At 31.6% G+C, this 15,435-nt stretch overlaps 1 protein-coding gene across 6 annotated transcripts in view; it reads left to right on the top strand.

Moving 5' to 3' along the window:
* The window catches only part of LOC118197654 (rap guanine nucleotide exchange factor 2-like), a 303,724-nt gene that overhangs the window by 241,275 nt on the left and 47,014 nt on the right, over positions 1 to 15,435 (top strand). For all 6 annotated transcript variants that reach the window (XM_085821204.1, XM_085821203.1, XM_085821202.1 and 3 more), the window contains 7 exons: positions 986 to 1,093; positions 3,778 to 3,981; positions 8,147 to 8,255; positions 8,362 to 8,665; positions 11,730 to 11,979; positions 13,427 to 13,491; positions 13,605 to 13,770. In XM_085821204.1, the coding sequence (XP_085677330.1) occupies positions 986 to 1,093; positions 3,778 to 3,981; positions 8,147 to 8,255; positions 8,362 to 8,665; positions 11,730 to 11,979; positions 13,427 to 13,491; positions 13,605 to 13,770 (1,206 nt within the window). The remainder of the gene's footprint in view (positions 1 to 985; positions 1,094 to 3,777; positions 3,982 to 8,146; positions 8,256 to 8,361; positions 8,666 to 11,729; positions 11,980 to 13,426; positions 13,492 to 13,604; positions 13,771 to 15,435) is intronic.

The raw sequence follows: 15,435 nt of genomic DNA, 5'->3' as shown, positions 1-15,435 counted from the left end.
TGCAGATTGCGCTGTTCCTTAATCTTCTAATTGGATCCAGCTTATTATTTTTTGCAGAATGTTAGAGGAATTTTATAAAAATTAAGCTTGAACTTTTGATTATGTCAAAAAGAGTTTCCAATTCTGGAGTTGCTAAAGGATCTACAAAGTGAATTGATTATGTCAAAAAGAGTTTCCAATTCTGGAGTTGCTAAAGGATCTACAAAGCAAAAGCATGTTTCGTTGCCCATCAAATAAAAAGTGGAATTGCTGCAAAAAAATGGATAAAGGCAAGTTAGTCGGTATTATCGACCAAGAAATTATGTCTGTTTATAGAATTAAAGACAAAGTATTAGCACAAAAAATGAAGAAACTTAAACTACTTACATTGAAAGAAATGTTTAATAAAGTAAACAAATAAATATTAAGCTCCCCCCACTTTTTTTTTTGTAAAATTTGATACCCTTTATATTATAATTGCTCTTTATTTCATAAATTAGGGTTTCATATTTTTAATTGTATAATTTCTGCATGCCATCTTACCAAATTTAAATTGATGATCTATAATCCGGAAAAACCCCTAATCTGGAATCGCCAAAGTCCCAACGAGTCTGGATTACAGACTTTGTACTGTATATTATAAATATATTTTGATTAAATTAGTTAATGTACTTTAATGTCACTAATGATCATTTATTGTTCATAACTTCATTAATATTTAATTTAAATTATTGAAAATTTTTTTTGAGGAAATTGAGGAAAGTATGATTTTTAAGATAAGTTTCAGCTAAGTATTGTGCTATGTAAATTTATTACATTGCATTTTTTTCTTCTTTTTAGTTTATATAATTGATGCCTGTAAAACTTAAGTTTTTTTTTCCTTTCACTAGCTAAATAATTTTTTATCAATGAAGTAATTTATTGTATTTATTTTTGCATTAACAGAGTTATTTTATATGTTATGCACATTTATTAAAAAATGCTAATTTTTCATTTTAACTTTCAGGTAACTAGAGTTGTCCTTTTGTGGGTCCACAATCATTTTACAGATTTTGAAACAGATGTTAGAATGATGGAGTTTTTAGAGCAGTTTGAGCTGAAGCTTGAAAAAGAAGTAATTTAATTTTAGTTTATTTGATTTCATAATGTTCATACACTCTTGCAGTCGGGATTAATTTATGTTAGAAACTTAAGAATTATTTTAAAACTTCACTAATAAGAGCTAAAGATAAATAAAACACTTTAACCCCTTAAGTGCTGCAGCTGGCTTATATGTGGACTGTCATTCCAAACTGATTTTATTGTGCATCTTACAGACTCTTCATAAAATGAATCGACGAAAATTTGCACTGTTCGATTTCTATTTTAAATGCAGAAATATTCAATTGATGAACTGCACAAATCCTGTGAATTTGGTTTTATGCTAATAAGATAAAATACAACTTTTGTGCAGCTTTTTCCAGCTTCTGTTTACTGCATAGTTTTGTAAAAGGAGCTGTAAATATAATGATTTTAGCAATGAAGTATTTGGATGTAATTCTGATATGAGAATTTTTTCTGATGCTGATTTCTTTTATAAAACTGCAGTGCTGGATTATGCATACCTTATTTTAAGATAAGTCTTCCATGAACTTAAATTTTGTTTCCACATTTCCTGCCCCCCCCGCCCCCAAAATCTGCAGTTTCATTTTATTTTTTGTGTGATTCTGTTGGTGGTTTAATTCTTTTCTCCAAAAGAACCATGGCTTTTCTATGGGATTTAACTGTAGAAAATCAGAGATCAAATTGAAAGAATGCTTCACAATATTTTTCATACCAATCGCACATATTTTTAGCTTTGAGCTATAGTTAACTGTTATCATGGAAGCTTTAAGTAACTATTTTATATTAATTTGTAGGTGATATGCAGAAGATAATCAGAAAAAGAATTTGTAGAATAAAATTAAAGATTTTTATTACAATTTAGAAGGAGTATTATTTTAATTGCATAAACCTATACTATTAAAATATATCAGCTAATAATTTGAATTTTCATCAGAATTAAATAATTAAGGTTTGTAATAAAATAGTTTGATAAGAAAAACCTGACAAATTAGTGAGGTTTTTTAATAAAATGATTTGCTGTGATTAATTTGAAGTAAAACTGCCAATCCTGGTAAAACTGGGAGTTTTTAGTTTTTTGTTTCATTCCCTTTACATTTACAAATCTTCTGAGTTTTAAGTTATCTGTTTTAATTTAGATCGTCTATTTCAAAAATAGCTCTAGTTGAATTACTGATAAATGTTGAAGGAAAAGGAAATGCTATGAAGGAAATTTTGATTACAAGTTTTGAAAAAATGATAACCTTATCATCTCTTAATAAATGCCTATATCATTTGGGGAGGGATTGAGGAGTGACTTTTGGGTAATTTTTCTGATTAATTTTTATTTAGTGTGATCTGTTTTAATCCATTTAGAGATATAGAGCCTTGTAAAGCATTTTATAAGGAATAATATGATAGGCAAAACTTAACTTTTTTAATAATAATATGACAAATTTTCTTTAAATGGTATATTATTGCATTTATCCAATGGCATGCATATTAATTATTAATTTTTGTCATGTGTGAAAATTGATATATTTTCTTTCTTATTTGAAATTTTAAGAAAATCTTAAAACTAAGTTAAAAGTAGCCAAAAATGAGTAAATAAAGTGAAATTAATGACAAATATTTATATAGTTTTCATATTCTACTTCAGAATCATATTATAACTAGCTTTTAATCTTGATTATGCATTGTACAGGGGTGTAGCTAGAGGGGGGCATCTGTCCCCGGGTGCAGAATCCAAGGGGTGCCAAACTGATGTTACGACATTTTAGAATTAAATGTTTTCCATACTTGGCAAGCAGTAGGGGACACGAAATCTTCAGTTGTCCCTGGGCGCTGAAAACCCTAGCTACGAATCTGGCATTGTAAAAAAAAAAAGATACTATTCCATTTTGAGAACCGTAAAAAAATTGCAGCAAAATTGTATGTGCAAAAGCGCCAATCTTAATTTTTAAATCCTTTTTTCATATCCTATGGATTTAACAATTTGGGAATTGTCCATGACGAAAAATCACAATAGAATTTTGTCAAAGAAAAGGCATCATTCATTATAGAAAATTATGTTTGAACAACCAACAAGATGAAATTATGCTTTAGCAATAACTCTGTACCGAAATAACGATGCAGGAATCCATTCAGTTATGTTTAGCCTTTTTTTATATAAATTATGATAATTATAATAATAGTTATTTACTCTTATGCTTCCATTCAGTTATGATTAACCTTTTTTATATAAATTATTATAATAAAAAAGTATTACATGAAATTAACCTTTCATCTAAATTAAAACAATAATCTTAGATAGTTATTTACTATTACACCTTTCTTGCAATAGGGTTGCCGAAATTATTTTTGGCAGCACTGGCATCAACAATAGTTTGGCGATTTTTTATGGTCCTCAAAACAGAATAGTACCAAAAAAGTTATAATGAGTCGTTAAAAGTCGAATTTTTCAGTTTGGGATCCTTTTGAATTCATATACAAAGCGCTGTGAAAATCTCCTGGTTTTTCATATTTCAGAATTGGCAGTTATGCAGATGGAATCTTCAGTTGTTGAAAAACATTAAATTTTCTTACAATTTTAACAGTTTAATGTTAAATGATTTTTTTGTATGCAGAATTTTATCTTTTTCATAAAAGTCATACCTTTTCTAAGTTTTACATGACTTTTATAGTTAAAATCAACTAACATTCAATTTTAATTTACAGAAAATGTTAGGCCAACAAAGACTTTTAAACATAGCTTGTGCTGCTAAGGCACGCAGTCGTGTAATAACATTGGCTAGATCAACAAGAGAAGAAGTTTTGCATTTTTCAATACTTGGTGGATATGAAACTGGATTTGCCACGTTTGTGTCTAAAGTGGACAAAGGCTCAAAAGCTGAAGAAGTTGGTTTGAAGAGAGGAGATCAGGTATGTAACAGTGAAAAAAATACAGTAGAATTCTGATAATCTGCAGTGGCTTAATACATGCTCATTATTATTATTATTATTATTATTATTATTATTATTATTTATTTATTTATTTTTTTCAAACAAACAATATCAGATTTGAAAAAAATTTCAGCATGGTAAATTTAATGGTAATTTTGCATTTTTGGCATGCATTATGTATGTGCAAATAAACATTTTAACAAAAATACATATTATATATTTTGATTGAGAAAGTTAATTTATTTTATTTTTTAAATTATTTAACTTTTTTGGCATGCATTGCTTTCATTTGATTGTAAATGGATTCTCTGATGTTTTTCTATTCTAGATATATACACTGGTGTGCAAAAATTAAGGACGAAGTCGAAAAATTAGCATATCAGCTGAACGAAGAGGCAGAGCAGACAGAAAGACCAATCCGGAGATTAAGTAAGGTGATGTACGGTAGCATATGCGCAGATATGCAGGTAGATGTAATGGGGGAGTGTCTGAGTAGTATAAAGCATGTTGTCGGTGTAAGATCAGTATTTCTGGCAAAGAGATTGCACGCCGTATAGCAGTTAAAATCACACCGAGTTGCTGCCTCAGTGAGAAATGGCGAATAATCAATCCGTTAGACGACATCTGGATGCTTTTACCCGAAGTCGAATCATTGGGAAGTTGGAGGAAGGCCGCAGTGTGACAAGTGTGGCTGCAGAGTTCGGAATTGCTCACAGCATCGTTTCACGACTTTGGAGACAATTTCAAACTACAGGAACAGCTATCCGGGGGTTTAGTAGTGGTCGTCCACGAGGAACCACACCCGCAGATGACAGGTATATTGCCTTACAGACCAGAAGAAACAGGCGGCAGACAGCGGGAGAAATCGCTAGACACAGGCGACTGGACGACCAATATCGCGTTTTACCGTAGCCAGAAGACTGCATTGGTGGTCTGTTTGCACGACGCCCTGTACGATGTGTACCTCTAACGCCTGCTCATCAGAGAAGGCGTTCTCTGTGGTGCCGGGAACACCGGAATTGGAAAGACAATGAATGGGGACGAGTACTCTTTACAGATGAGAGCAGATTCAGTCTGAGTAGCGATTCTCATCGCAGACTCATCTGGAGAGAGCGGGGAAGCCGCAATCATCCCTTGAACATCATTGAAAGGGACAGTTATGGAGGTGGCGGTGTTCTCGTTTGGGGAGGCATCATGCTTGGTAGTCGTACAGACCTTCACATCTTCGACGCAGGTTCAGTCAATGGGACCCGTTATTGTAACGAGATTCTTCTTCCATATGTGCGTCTTTTTAGAGGCACTATGGGTCCGCAGTTCCTTTTCATGGACAACAATGCACCATGTCATCGCACAGTAGCTGCCAAACAGCTGTTAGAGAGTGAGGATATTGAATGTATGGATTGGCCGGCATGATCTCCGGATCTCAATCCCATCGAGCATGTATGGGATTTTCTAGGCAGACGCTTGGCAGCTCGTACCTTATCACCAGTAATGATTCCGGAGCTTCGATTGGCGCTGCAAGACGAATGGGCAGCAGTGCCTCAACAACTCATTGACACCCTCGTTCTCAGCATGGGCAGACGCTGTGAAACCTGCCTAGCAGTCAGAGGAGATCATGTCCCCTATTAAAGACCCTACGTTTCTTGCTGGACACCCATCACAGGGATGTTTCGGCCTTCAGTCGCATTGCGCTCCATGCTACTTTTTCAATAAAGCTTCTTTTTATCCCTCTGATTTCTCTTTTAGTTAGTGTTGCTTACATTACTCATGTCCTTACGTATTGGGGATCTTACGGTATTAAATGTGTTGATTTGGAAAGCTTTTGTACAAAGTTATATTGAAAAAACCGTCTCGTCCTTAATTTTTGCACACCAGTGTATGTCCTTTTAGATACATATCTCGCTATCTTTTAAAATTAATCTTGATATAATTATCATGTGTAAAGAATTTATGTGTTGACAACATTTCAGACAGTAGTTAGTGTATTTACATTCCTATGCAATGAGCAAGTGCATTTATATCAAGGATCAGTACACATATATTATTAAAAATAGTACTTGTAAAGATTTCCCTAATGTTAAAACTTAATGAAAATTTTAAAATATATATACAAGATAAAATATGTGTAAATCAGCGTAGTTTAATTTAGTAATAGCCTTTTAATTGCTTTTTTTTAATTTGATTATTTTGTCTTTATTCTAGAAATAATAATAGCAGTTTTGGACTGTGTCATTTCTAGATTAATCTATGCCACAAAACTTGCATAACACTGATGACATAATTATTTCAGAACCTAAACCCCGAGAATTGAAACCTTTCTAACATAAACCCAAACCTTCCTCTTTGGTGAGCTGCCGTATTGGATAAATGTGCACTTCACTTGCACTGTTGTGTAATAAATGTGCACTGTTCTTGCTCGGATTTCATTTTGCTGTTTTCTCTTCCTGTTGCAGTAGTATTCAAAAATGTAAATGTTCTGAAAATAGGCACGATTAGAGTGCCAAGTAAATTGTGGCTACAGTTTACTTGGCACTCTAATTGTCAATTTGAATAAAAATGGCACTAATCTGCCTTGACTGCCAAGGTTCTTATTCATTATGGATTAGCATTCTATGCAATCAGAGTTCTTCCTCTACAATATGCTGTCTACGTGCTTCACCAGTCAACATTGCAACATCTTTTTCTGTTTTTTTTTTTTTAATCACACACACACACATATATATATATATAGTGTGTTAGCATTAATTTTGTTCTAATTTCTTGTTTAGTTAAAAACTTATTGTTCAAGTTTTATATTGTAATATATAGAACTCCCATTAAATATTCAACTGAAATCTTTTTATTCTGAATAAGCCTTTTGTCATTGTCTTCATTATCATTGGTGATATTTTATGGATTTAAAATCATAATACTACAGATTTTGCAGTCTCTTAATTGACTGATGATGAGACAGTGGTACCATAATAAAGACTTTGGTTAGGTAGCATCTTCATTTAGCATTTGTTTGTATTTCTTTAACTATTCCTTTAACCAGAAATTTTTGGGGTTCTTTTCCATTTCAACTATAATACTTGTTAATTTAGAACTCAAACAACAAAAATCAGCGTTATATTTTCAAATTTTCACGGGACTAGTTTTTATGTGGTTTTACCGAACCATCATCCTCAGCTGCAAAAGCACAAATGGAGGTGGAACTGGACCAGAACTAACCAAACTGGACCAGGTGTCTCCAGTTTGGTTTGTCTTCTTTCCTGATGCAATCATATTTTTTAATGAAATAGCTTTTTAAAATTATGACACCTTGTATAGAAATCAACTTATTTATTCTTATTTTAATAATGTAATTATAAACCTTGATAAATTTGATTTATCAAAAATATTAAAAATTTTGTCACAAAATCAAAAGTAGCATTAATTTTTAAATAAATAATTTGGATTTTGTTTTTATATTATTAAATTATGAGATATTTTATCCTATGTTGCAGCCCTCAAAACATAGCAGATATATACATATATATATATAAATTTAAAAAAGGGGGGTGAGTATGGATACATTGAGAGAAGTATATAAAAGGTTAGGTAAAGTTTTATTCAATAGTGTGCAAGTTTGTATATATAATAGTTGTAATATATCTAATAGTTTTTTTGTAATGGTGTGCAAGGTGTTAAAATAATGTTCTATTACTGAACTTTTTTTGAATAAAAGGAAGCAGAATCTATACTGTCAGTACTGATGGCTGAGTATCTGTATGGAAAACAAAGAAATTTCAGACATTGATGACTAATTTAGTGCGGAAGCCAGAAACTACCCTAAACATCCCTTTTTTTTTATTTCTGTTTTTAATACATCTGTTGAACTACATATTTCTTTAATATCACAGATAAATAAGTGACCTTATGAATTGTGGATTGCCTTAACATCTTGTAATTGGCAGGACTAGATGAAAACAGAAATGCCTCTTCGAAAAGAAGCCCGCCCCCCCCCCCCTTGTCATAAATACAGAACACATCATATATTCAGGCACTATTCCATTTTGTGGTTAGGAATATGTAGAAGTTATATAAAGGATATGCCCTGAATTATTTATCCATAGCTATAAAATATGTACTTTCTATTAAAATTATTTTATTTTCATTTTTGCAGATACTTGAGGTAAATGGGCAGAGTTTTGAAGTCATGAGCCACGTCAGAGCACTGGAATTATTGCGAGGGACAACTCATTTATGCATCACTGTGAAATCAAACTTACTTGGTATGTTTTGTTTAGTCTGCCTAGTAAATTTTTACTTTACCATTTTAAGTAATTATCATTTAATTTTTACTTTACCATTGTTAATAACTATAATTAATTGATGCAGCTTTCAAAGAGATGTTGAGTGCCCCCGAGAATTCCACTCGGCGTTGTCGCAAAGCTTCAGAAATCTCCCTTCTCCAGCATGATCCACGGGCTAGGTTATCATCTCAAGTTGAGTGGCATGAAACAATGGGTAGCTCCTGTGGTACAATGCCTGGATCTCCCACTTCAAAAGTAAATGGTTTGGCTTTTAGATCAAGTGATGGGAAGAAAGATGGAGAAAAGAAAGGATATTCCACCTTAGGACACAGAGCAAAGCTAAGAAGAGTTTTAGCAAAAATAAACATCATTCCTCGCACATTGAATAGGTAATTTTAGAATTTTTAATGAAAAATTTTCTAAAATAACTAGCCATTTGCGCAGCCAGCTTTCGGTTTAGTGAGTTGTGCATGCCAGACTGAACGCTGGCTAAGCAAGCTGCTAATTAAAAGAAAATCTAGAAAATCGCTAAATTCAAACTTTTTTATCATTATTTGGCAATGCTATAGTGTGTGATTTTCTGTGATTAAATATTATTACCTAACATAATATTTAAATGTGAAAATAAATTCAAGTAATTAAAAGGACATAAATTAAAATTATTCCTTTAATTAGTTTAATAACATCTTGTTTTATTCCTTTAAATTTAAATTCCTTACAGTTTTACAAAATGTAATTTTTATGAGTCATTCAGCCATATACATTACGAGTGGCACTCAGCATAGCCAAAAAAAATCATAATTTTTATTAATAGACGTCCACCGTACTTGTGCTGGATAATATAGAAGCAATTACTACCGTATTTGACGGCATATAAGAGGCACTTTTTTCCTAAATTTGGTCTCAAATAACCTGCGTCTTATACGTGAAGGACACAGGTTAACTTTGAATACTTAATGCTATTTTTAGCCCGGATAAAGGTCTAGACACACATAATGTTTTCTACATCTGCCATAATTATTTTGCGCATGCGTGAAATATCTGTCGCCAAAAAGCTCCAAAGCTCGAAGCTGATGTCGAAGTTCAAACAGGTTCAACGGTCACATTATGTCTATGGACCCTTTCCTTCTTTACATAGACTTTCTTAGCCAACACACGTGTCGGTATCGGTGCTTAAAACTATTTGTTTAAAAAAATACCCTGGAAAATATGACTACAGGAAACAGGAGATTAAGCTATGCTATTCAGTATGACCTAGGAGTGTTAAACTACGCCAAAGCGCATGGAAACAGAGCAGCAGCAAGGCATTTCGGTCCACCATATACCGAAAAAATTATACGTACTTGCCGACTGCAGGAAGATCAACTGAACACTGCTAAAAAACAAAAACATAACCTTCGATGCTCAGCTCCATCTTGGCCTGAAGTTGAAATTGCCTTAAAAATGGGGGTGATAAATAGGAGGAAATCAGGGATAAGTGTTTCAACTAAAGTGATAATCAATGAGGCCAAAAGATTTGCAGAAAAACATGGGGATCAGAACTTTTCAGGGTCTGAGGGCTGGTGCTACAGGTTCATGAAAAGGCAAGGCTTATCAATGCGCACAAAAACAACTATTGCACAGAAAATCCCAGCAGATTATGAAGAAAAAATACTAGCATTTCATTACAAAACATGAGAACTAAAAGAAACCACATTTTAAATTATTGTGGTACCACGCTGTAGCACGGACTATTGAAACTTTTTTCCCTTGTGTGTGGCCTTCTAAATAAGGGTGCGTCTTATATGCCGTCAAATACGGTAATAAAAAATGATACGTATACCACATCATTACCCATTATTCCCTGTTTATTTTATTTTATAAGCATTTTTTAAAGCAAAACTTTATAATAGATCATTTTTAAATGTTGGAATTCCAAAGTCATAAAAAGAACATTAATTATCATAACAAAATTTTAAAAATGAACTTTTAAAATAAAATGTTAAGAATATGTAAACTTATATTAACTTTAAAAAGTTATGAATAACATGGCAGATTTCATTTTAAATAATATTTAGTACTAATCAATCCTTTATCAATCAGAAATTGAAAAGGAATAATTTATGTATAGTAAACCTGATTTTTGTAAATAATTCTTTCTAGCGAGAGAGGAAGTTACAAATACAGAAAAATAGTGTGATAATGATTGTGAAACCTCATTTCTAAGGGATAGTATGTCATGCCAAAGACAAAATAGAAACTCTTTTTTGCAGTTTTTGCAACATATTTTCTAAAAAAAATCTAGAAAATTACCTAATTAATATTTTTTAGTTATAATAAAGGGCAAAGAGTTGGTTTAATAGTCTGCAAAAATTTTAAAGTTTATATCAAGAGCATATTTTAAATTTTGGAACTTAAAAACGTAGGACATAAAACAGTTGATTAGATCAAGCGATTTTCAAAAAATTCCTGTAAATTATGTTTAATATTCAGTATAAATTTTATTTAAAATATTTTTCCTGCTTTATTTGATTTTGAAAACTCTAAAATAATAATAATAAAAAAAGTGTGTGTTATGCAGATATGAGCAAAAAGTGGAAGAAAAAGAACATTTCAACATTAAATTATATTTAAAAAATAATCTAAATCAAATTTTTGGGAGGAAATCCTTTTAAGGTGCATGTTTTCATCATCTGGGCAATATATGTTTCAGATTTCTTAATTCTAGACTTATTTGTTTTATCGCTGTATGAATGTTCAAAATTCAAATTTGGTGTTGCTTTGAACTAAAGTGCTTTGTGCTTAGCAAGAAAAAAAAATGTTGTTCTGTCTTCATCAGTTAGCAAATGCTTACTTTTAAGAAGAAGAACATGTTTTGCTTCATATCATTTGTATTATGTAAATTATCATTCAAACTTGATTAGACAGTTTAACTCCTTATGTCAGCTGTACCAGTATCTGCAGTTTACCACAGCTCAAAATGTTTTATTTTAATCAAAAGTTAACACTATATAACATTATACATTTCAAATACTGCTTTTCTTATTGTTTTTGAATAATTTGTTAAGGATTAATTTGAATGAGTTTGGGTATTTTTTGTTTAGTTCTATGTGTTTGTATTATTTTCATTTTCATTTTTATCAAAATTGTCATTACTATGAACTTTTAAAATTAAGTTAAGTAATCTAATATTATTAAAGCATTTGCATCTATTAGTTTAACAGTAAAAATAAATACAATCTGTATTAATGTTCAATTTACTTTTTAGTTGATTCCATTTGGCTTTAAAATGTATTTTAGTAAGTTAATACTTTTTTTTTTTTTTTTTAAATGCATTATGTTTTAGAATAGTGGAATTAAATTAGTCGGTAATTTTTTGAAGCAAAAGGTATCAGTGTATTGGGAAATTTAATTTCATACTTACATGGTTTCTGTTGTGAAAGTCCGAATTCTGTAGTGATTATTTGATTTCAGTGAGTCTCACCTGAACAGTTCAGATGACAGTCTGTGCTCTGGAAACAGCAGTAGTAGTGGAGGTTCTGGAAATTACAGTGGCAGAGGATCTTCGCCTCAGCCTTGCACCGGAGGTGGTCTTTATCATAGTCATAGTAATCCTGATTTGACATCTCTGTTGCCATCTGATGATCTGCGATTGGAGTTTCCAGAACATGTACTCAAAGTTTACAGATCAGATCAGACTTGTAAATATCTGCTTGTTCACAAGGTAATTGTAAGGAATCATATTTTATCAATTGAGTTGTTGTTAAGTGGTTGTATTTTCATATTAAACTAAAATTTTTATTTGAAGGCAAATTCTAGAGAATAATTAATGAAAAATTCTATAAAAATGTTGCATTTAAAAATATGTATTATTGCCAAATACTGAAAGAAATTATAGTAGGGAAGAGGAGAGAATGCAAACGAAGTATCATTCTTCATTTACTGATGTTGCTTTTTTTTTTTTGTAAAACTTTATTTAATAATAATAATTTGAATAATAATAATCATATAAGATTATTGGTTGTTCGAAAAGTTCCATTTTTTGTTGTAAAAAATAACCCTTTGCCCTTCAAGAATTTTTAATGTTGATTGATCAGTAACATTTCAACTGCAGTCAGTTCCAACATTAAAAAAGAAATTTAAAAAAATATAAATGTTGTCTTAAAACTGGAATGATAATTAAGAAGCAATTGGTGGTTTTGATAATATAATATAAGATCGAACAAGAAAACCTTTATCTAATAAGAAGACAAGAGATCCTTTATCTTCAAAATGAGAGATCCTTTATCTAATAAGAAGAGTGCTGTTGCATTTAGGCAGTCCACTAACAGTCGAGCATTGAAATCGCTGAGCACTGGTAGTTTGACCTGAATTCAAATCCCAACAAATGGTCTGACTGCATGAGAGCCCATCATTTCATGATTTTTACACATGTGTATGTAATGTGAATATTAACCCCTTCCTGTGCTTTAATGAGTTGGACTCGTGATGAAGATTTTGTCCCAAACATAAACATCATGAGGCAAGCTTGTGAACAGAAAACTGGGCCAAACATCAACATCACGAGCCTGTCGTAATTTCACAGTCATAATTGAAAGTTACTCCCTATCAGTGCACTGCAATAGTTAGTCATGATTCTTTATTATATAAATTATATAATATTTATTAAAATTATATATTAAAAATATAATATATTTATAATATCTGCAAAAGGCAGAAGGATTAACTAGGGATTAAAGTTTACTTAATTGAAAAGTGTTGTTTATTTATGAAATATAATTTTGAAAGTGTTATTTATTACAAATAGTATATTTATAATATCTATGAAAGGCAGAAGGATTAAAGTTTACTTTCACGCCAGCAGTATCGTGCATAACTGACTATATAATGCAGGCGCTTATGTTTCGGCTTGTATTGTGACTGGTCTCAAGCACCAGTCTGGCTTGTTTACCATGTATTGACCCATAACACTTGGGCCCAAGTTTTGTCGAGTTAAATGGCACGGCAAGGGGTTAACTAGTTTTCCTTAAAAATCCTTCATGAAGACACCCTGAATACCAACTAACGTATTAAAAATAACATCCTCGTGATATGGCTTTTTTTCGTAGATTTAATTGACTGCATACAAAAAATTTGATCAAAATCTCAATATATCTTTAATTTCATTCCAGGAGACTACAGCAAGAGAAGTTGTAATGTTATCATTACGAGAATTTGGTATCACAGAATCCAGTAGGTACGTATAGCTGAAAGTAGCTTCAGTGTGACAAATTAAATTTTTAGTTATATAATCATTTTGTAGCATTATTTAGTCATTTTGTTAATTGAGGCATACCTTAACTTTTCCAGTAAATACTGTCTATGCGAAGTGTCAGTTGGCGAGGGTGGTGTTGTGAAACAGAGACGACTACCTGACCCTCAGCAGAACTTAGCAGAAAGAATATCGTTAAGTAGCCGATATTATTTAAAGAATAACATGTGCAGTGATTCTTTAGTGCCTGATGAGCTTGCAGTGGTATGTATGACATAATCATGTTTAATATTTGATTGATGTTTTGTGTGATAGTGTTTATGGTAGTTTGTATAATGCTTTCATGTTAAAGCAGCCACCACATAAATTTTTAGCAACATTTGAAATTTCCATATAACAGTTTGTTACGTTTGTCAACTTTAGGGATTAAGCATGTTAGCTGTTTTATAAAGGAGGCATCTTTTATAAGCTATGTTGTTTAAATCTTCATTAGTCACATGAAACGGAATTATGTCAATATAAAATTTTAAACTGGGCAATAATAACAATTTTATTTTTGTGTAGATTTTGAATATTTCAACATTAATAAGTCGATTTCTAGAGCAATTAGACAGAAATTTCTCTTCTTGTTTAAAAAAAAAAAAAAGAGCAGCCATTTTTATGCTTAAAGTATCGGGATGCACACAACCGTAGTACTATTTATTGAAAGTAGAAATGAAATGTGAAAAACTAGAATATTAGCATTCTTAATTCTTAAAGCATTAAAAAGAATTTTAATTCCAACCTTATCCTTCTTGTGGAACACCTATATGAAAGCTTTCATATTGATGGCAGTACATTCATGTTCTCTCTGTTCCATCCATTGCATTTCATATGAAAAGAAGCCTACGTCTGATTATTCTCAAAATCAGTATAGTTTTGTTCAAAATCTACACCAAAGCTGCTTTTTTTTTTTTTTTTGCTTAATTTTAAATATGCATTATTATTGCTTTACTTTTGACAGTGATATTAAATAAATAAATAAAATAAATATTTTCATTTAAATATATATTACTAATTTAAATATTTTCATTACAGATACTTGTAATGTATATGTAAAAGCGGTCACGGACACTTAACCGACACCAGTTAGCCGACAAGACATTTAGCGGACAGGGACACTTAGCCGACACGACATTTAGCCAACAGAGACATTTAGCCGACAGGACATTTAACTGACACGGACACTTAGCCGACAGGCCATTTAGCCAACACGGACACTTAACTGACAGGTCATTTAGCCGACAAGACACTTAGCCGACAAGGACACTTAGCCGACAGGACATTTAGCCGACACAAACAGTTAGCCGACAGGACATTTTGCTGAAACAGAGAGTTAGCCGTCAAGACATTTAGCTACGGGACACTTAACTGTCAACACACTTAATCCACAGGACACAGACAACAAAGTTTTGATTAACAAACTCAACGAGTTCAAAGCAAGCAATGGCAACCCTGTACAGAAAATAACATTTTTATCTCCAACGTGGAAATTCTAAAGATATGTCATTTTCAAATATTTTGTGATATTGTTCTTGAATTGAATTTTATGTGGTTTACTTGCAAAGAACATGATGTTTAATAAATAAAGGTAACACGCAAAACATTACAAAAACGCTCCTTTGGGCGTAATATAAAATTATATTGCCGAGTGCTTCCAGAATTTTTTTTTTTCCCTCATTACACTGAAAACCGTTTATGCTCTGAATTTTATGAATTGCTAAAATAAATAATCATCTTGTAATGTTAATAATTAATGATCATATAATCAAATAAATGATTGTCTTGTTATGTTATAATAATTTTAAAAACTACTGCCTGAAAATGCTCATAAAATCAAAGAAAATTATCAGATCTTGTTTAATTTTACCTTATTTGTTTCAAAGCATC

This window comes from Stegodyphus dumicola, chromosome 7 (genome assembly GCF_044657685.1).
Source record: "Stegodyphus dumicola isolate Sdum_Otavi_A_Nest chromosome 7, ASM4465768v1".
Lineage (NCBI taxonomy): Eukaryota > Metazoa > Arthropoda > Arachnida > Araneae > Eresidae > Stegodyphus > Stegodyphus dumicola.
The sequence above is the reverse complement of the archived record's forward strand: the minus strand, read 5'-3'. Positions and strand labels throughout refer to the sequence as shown.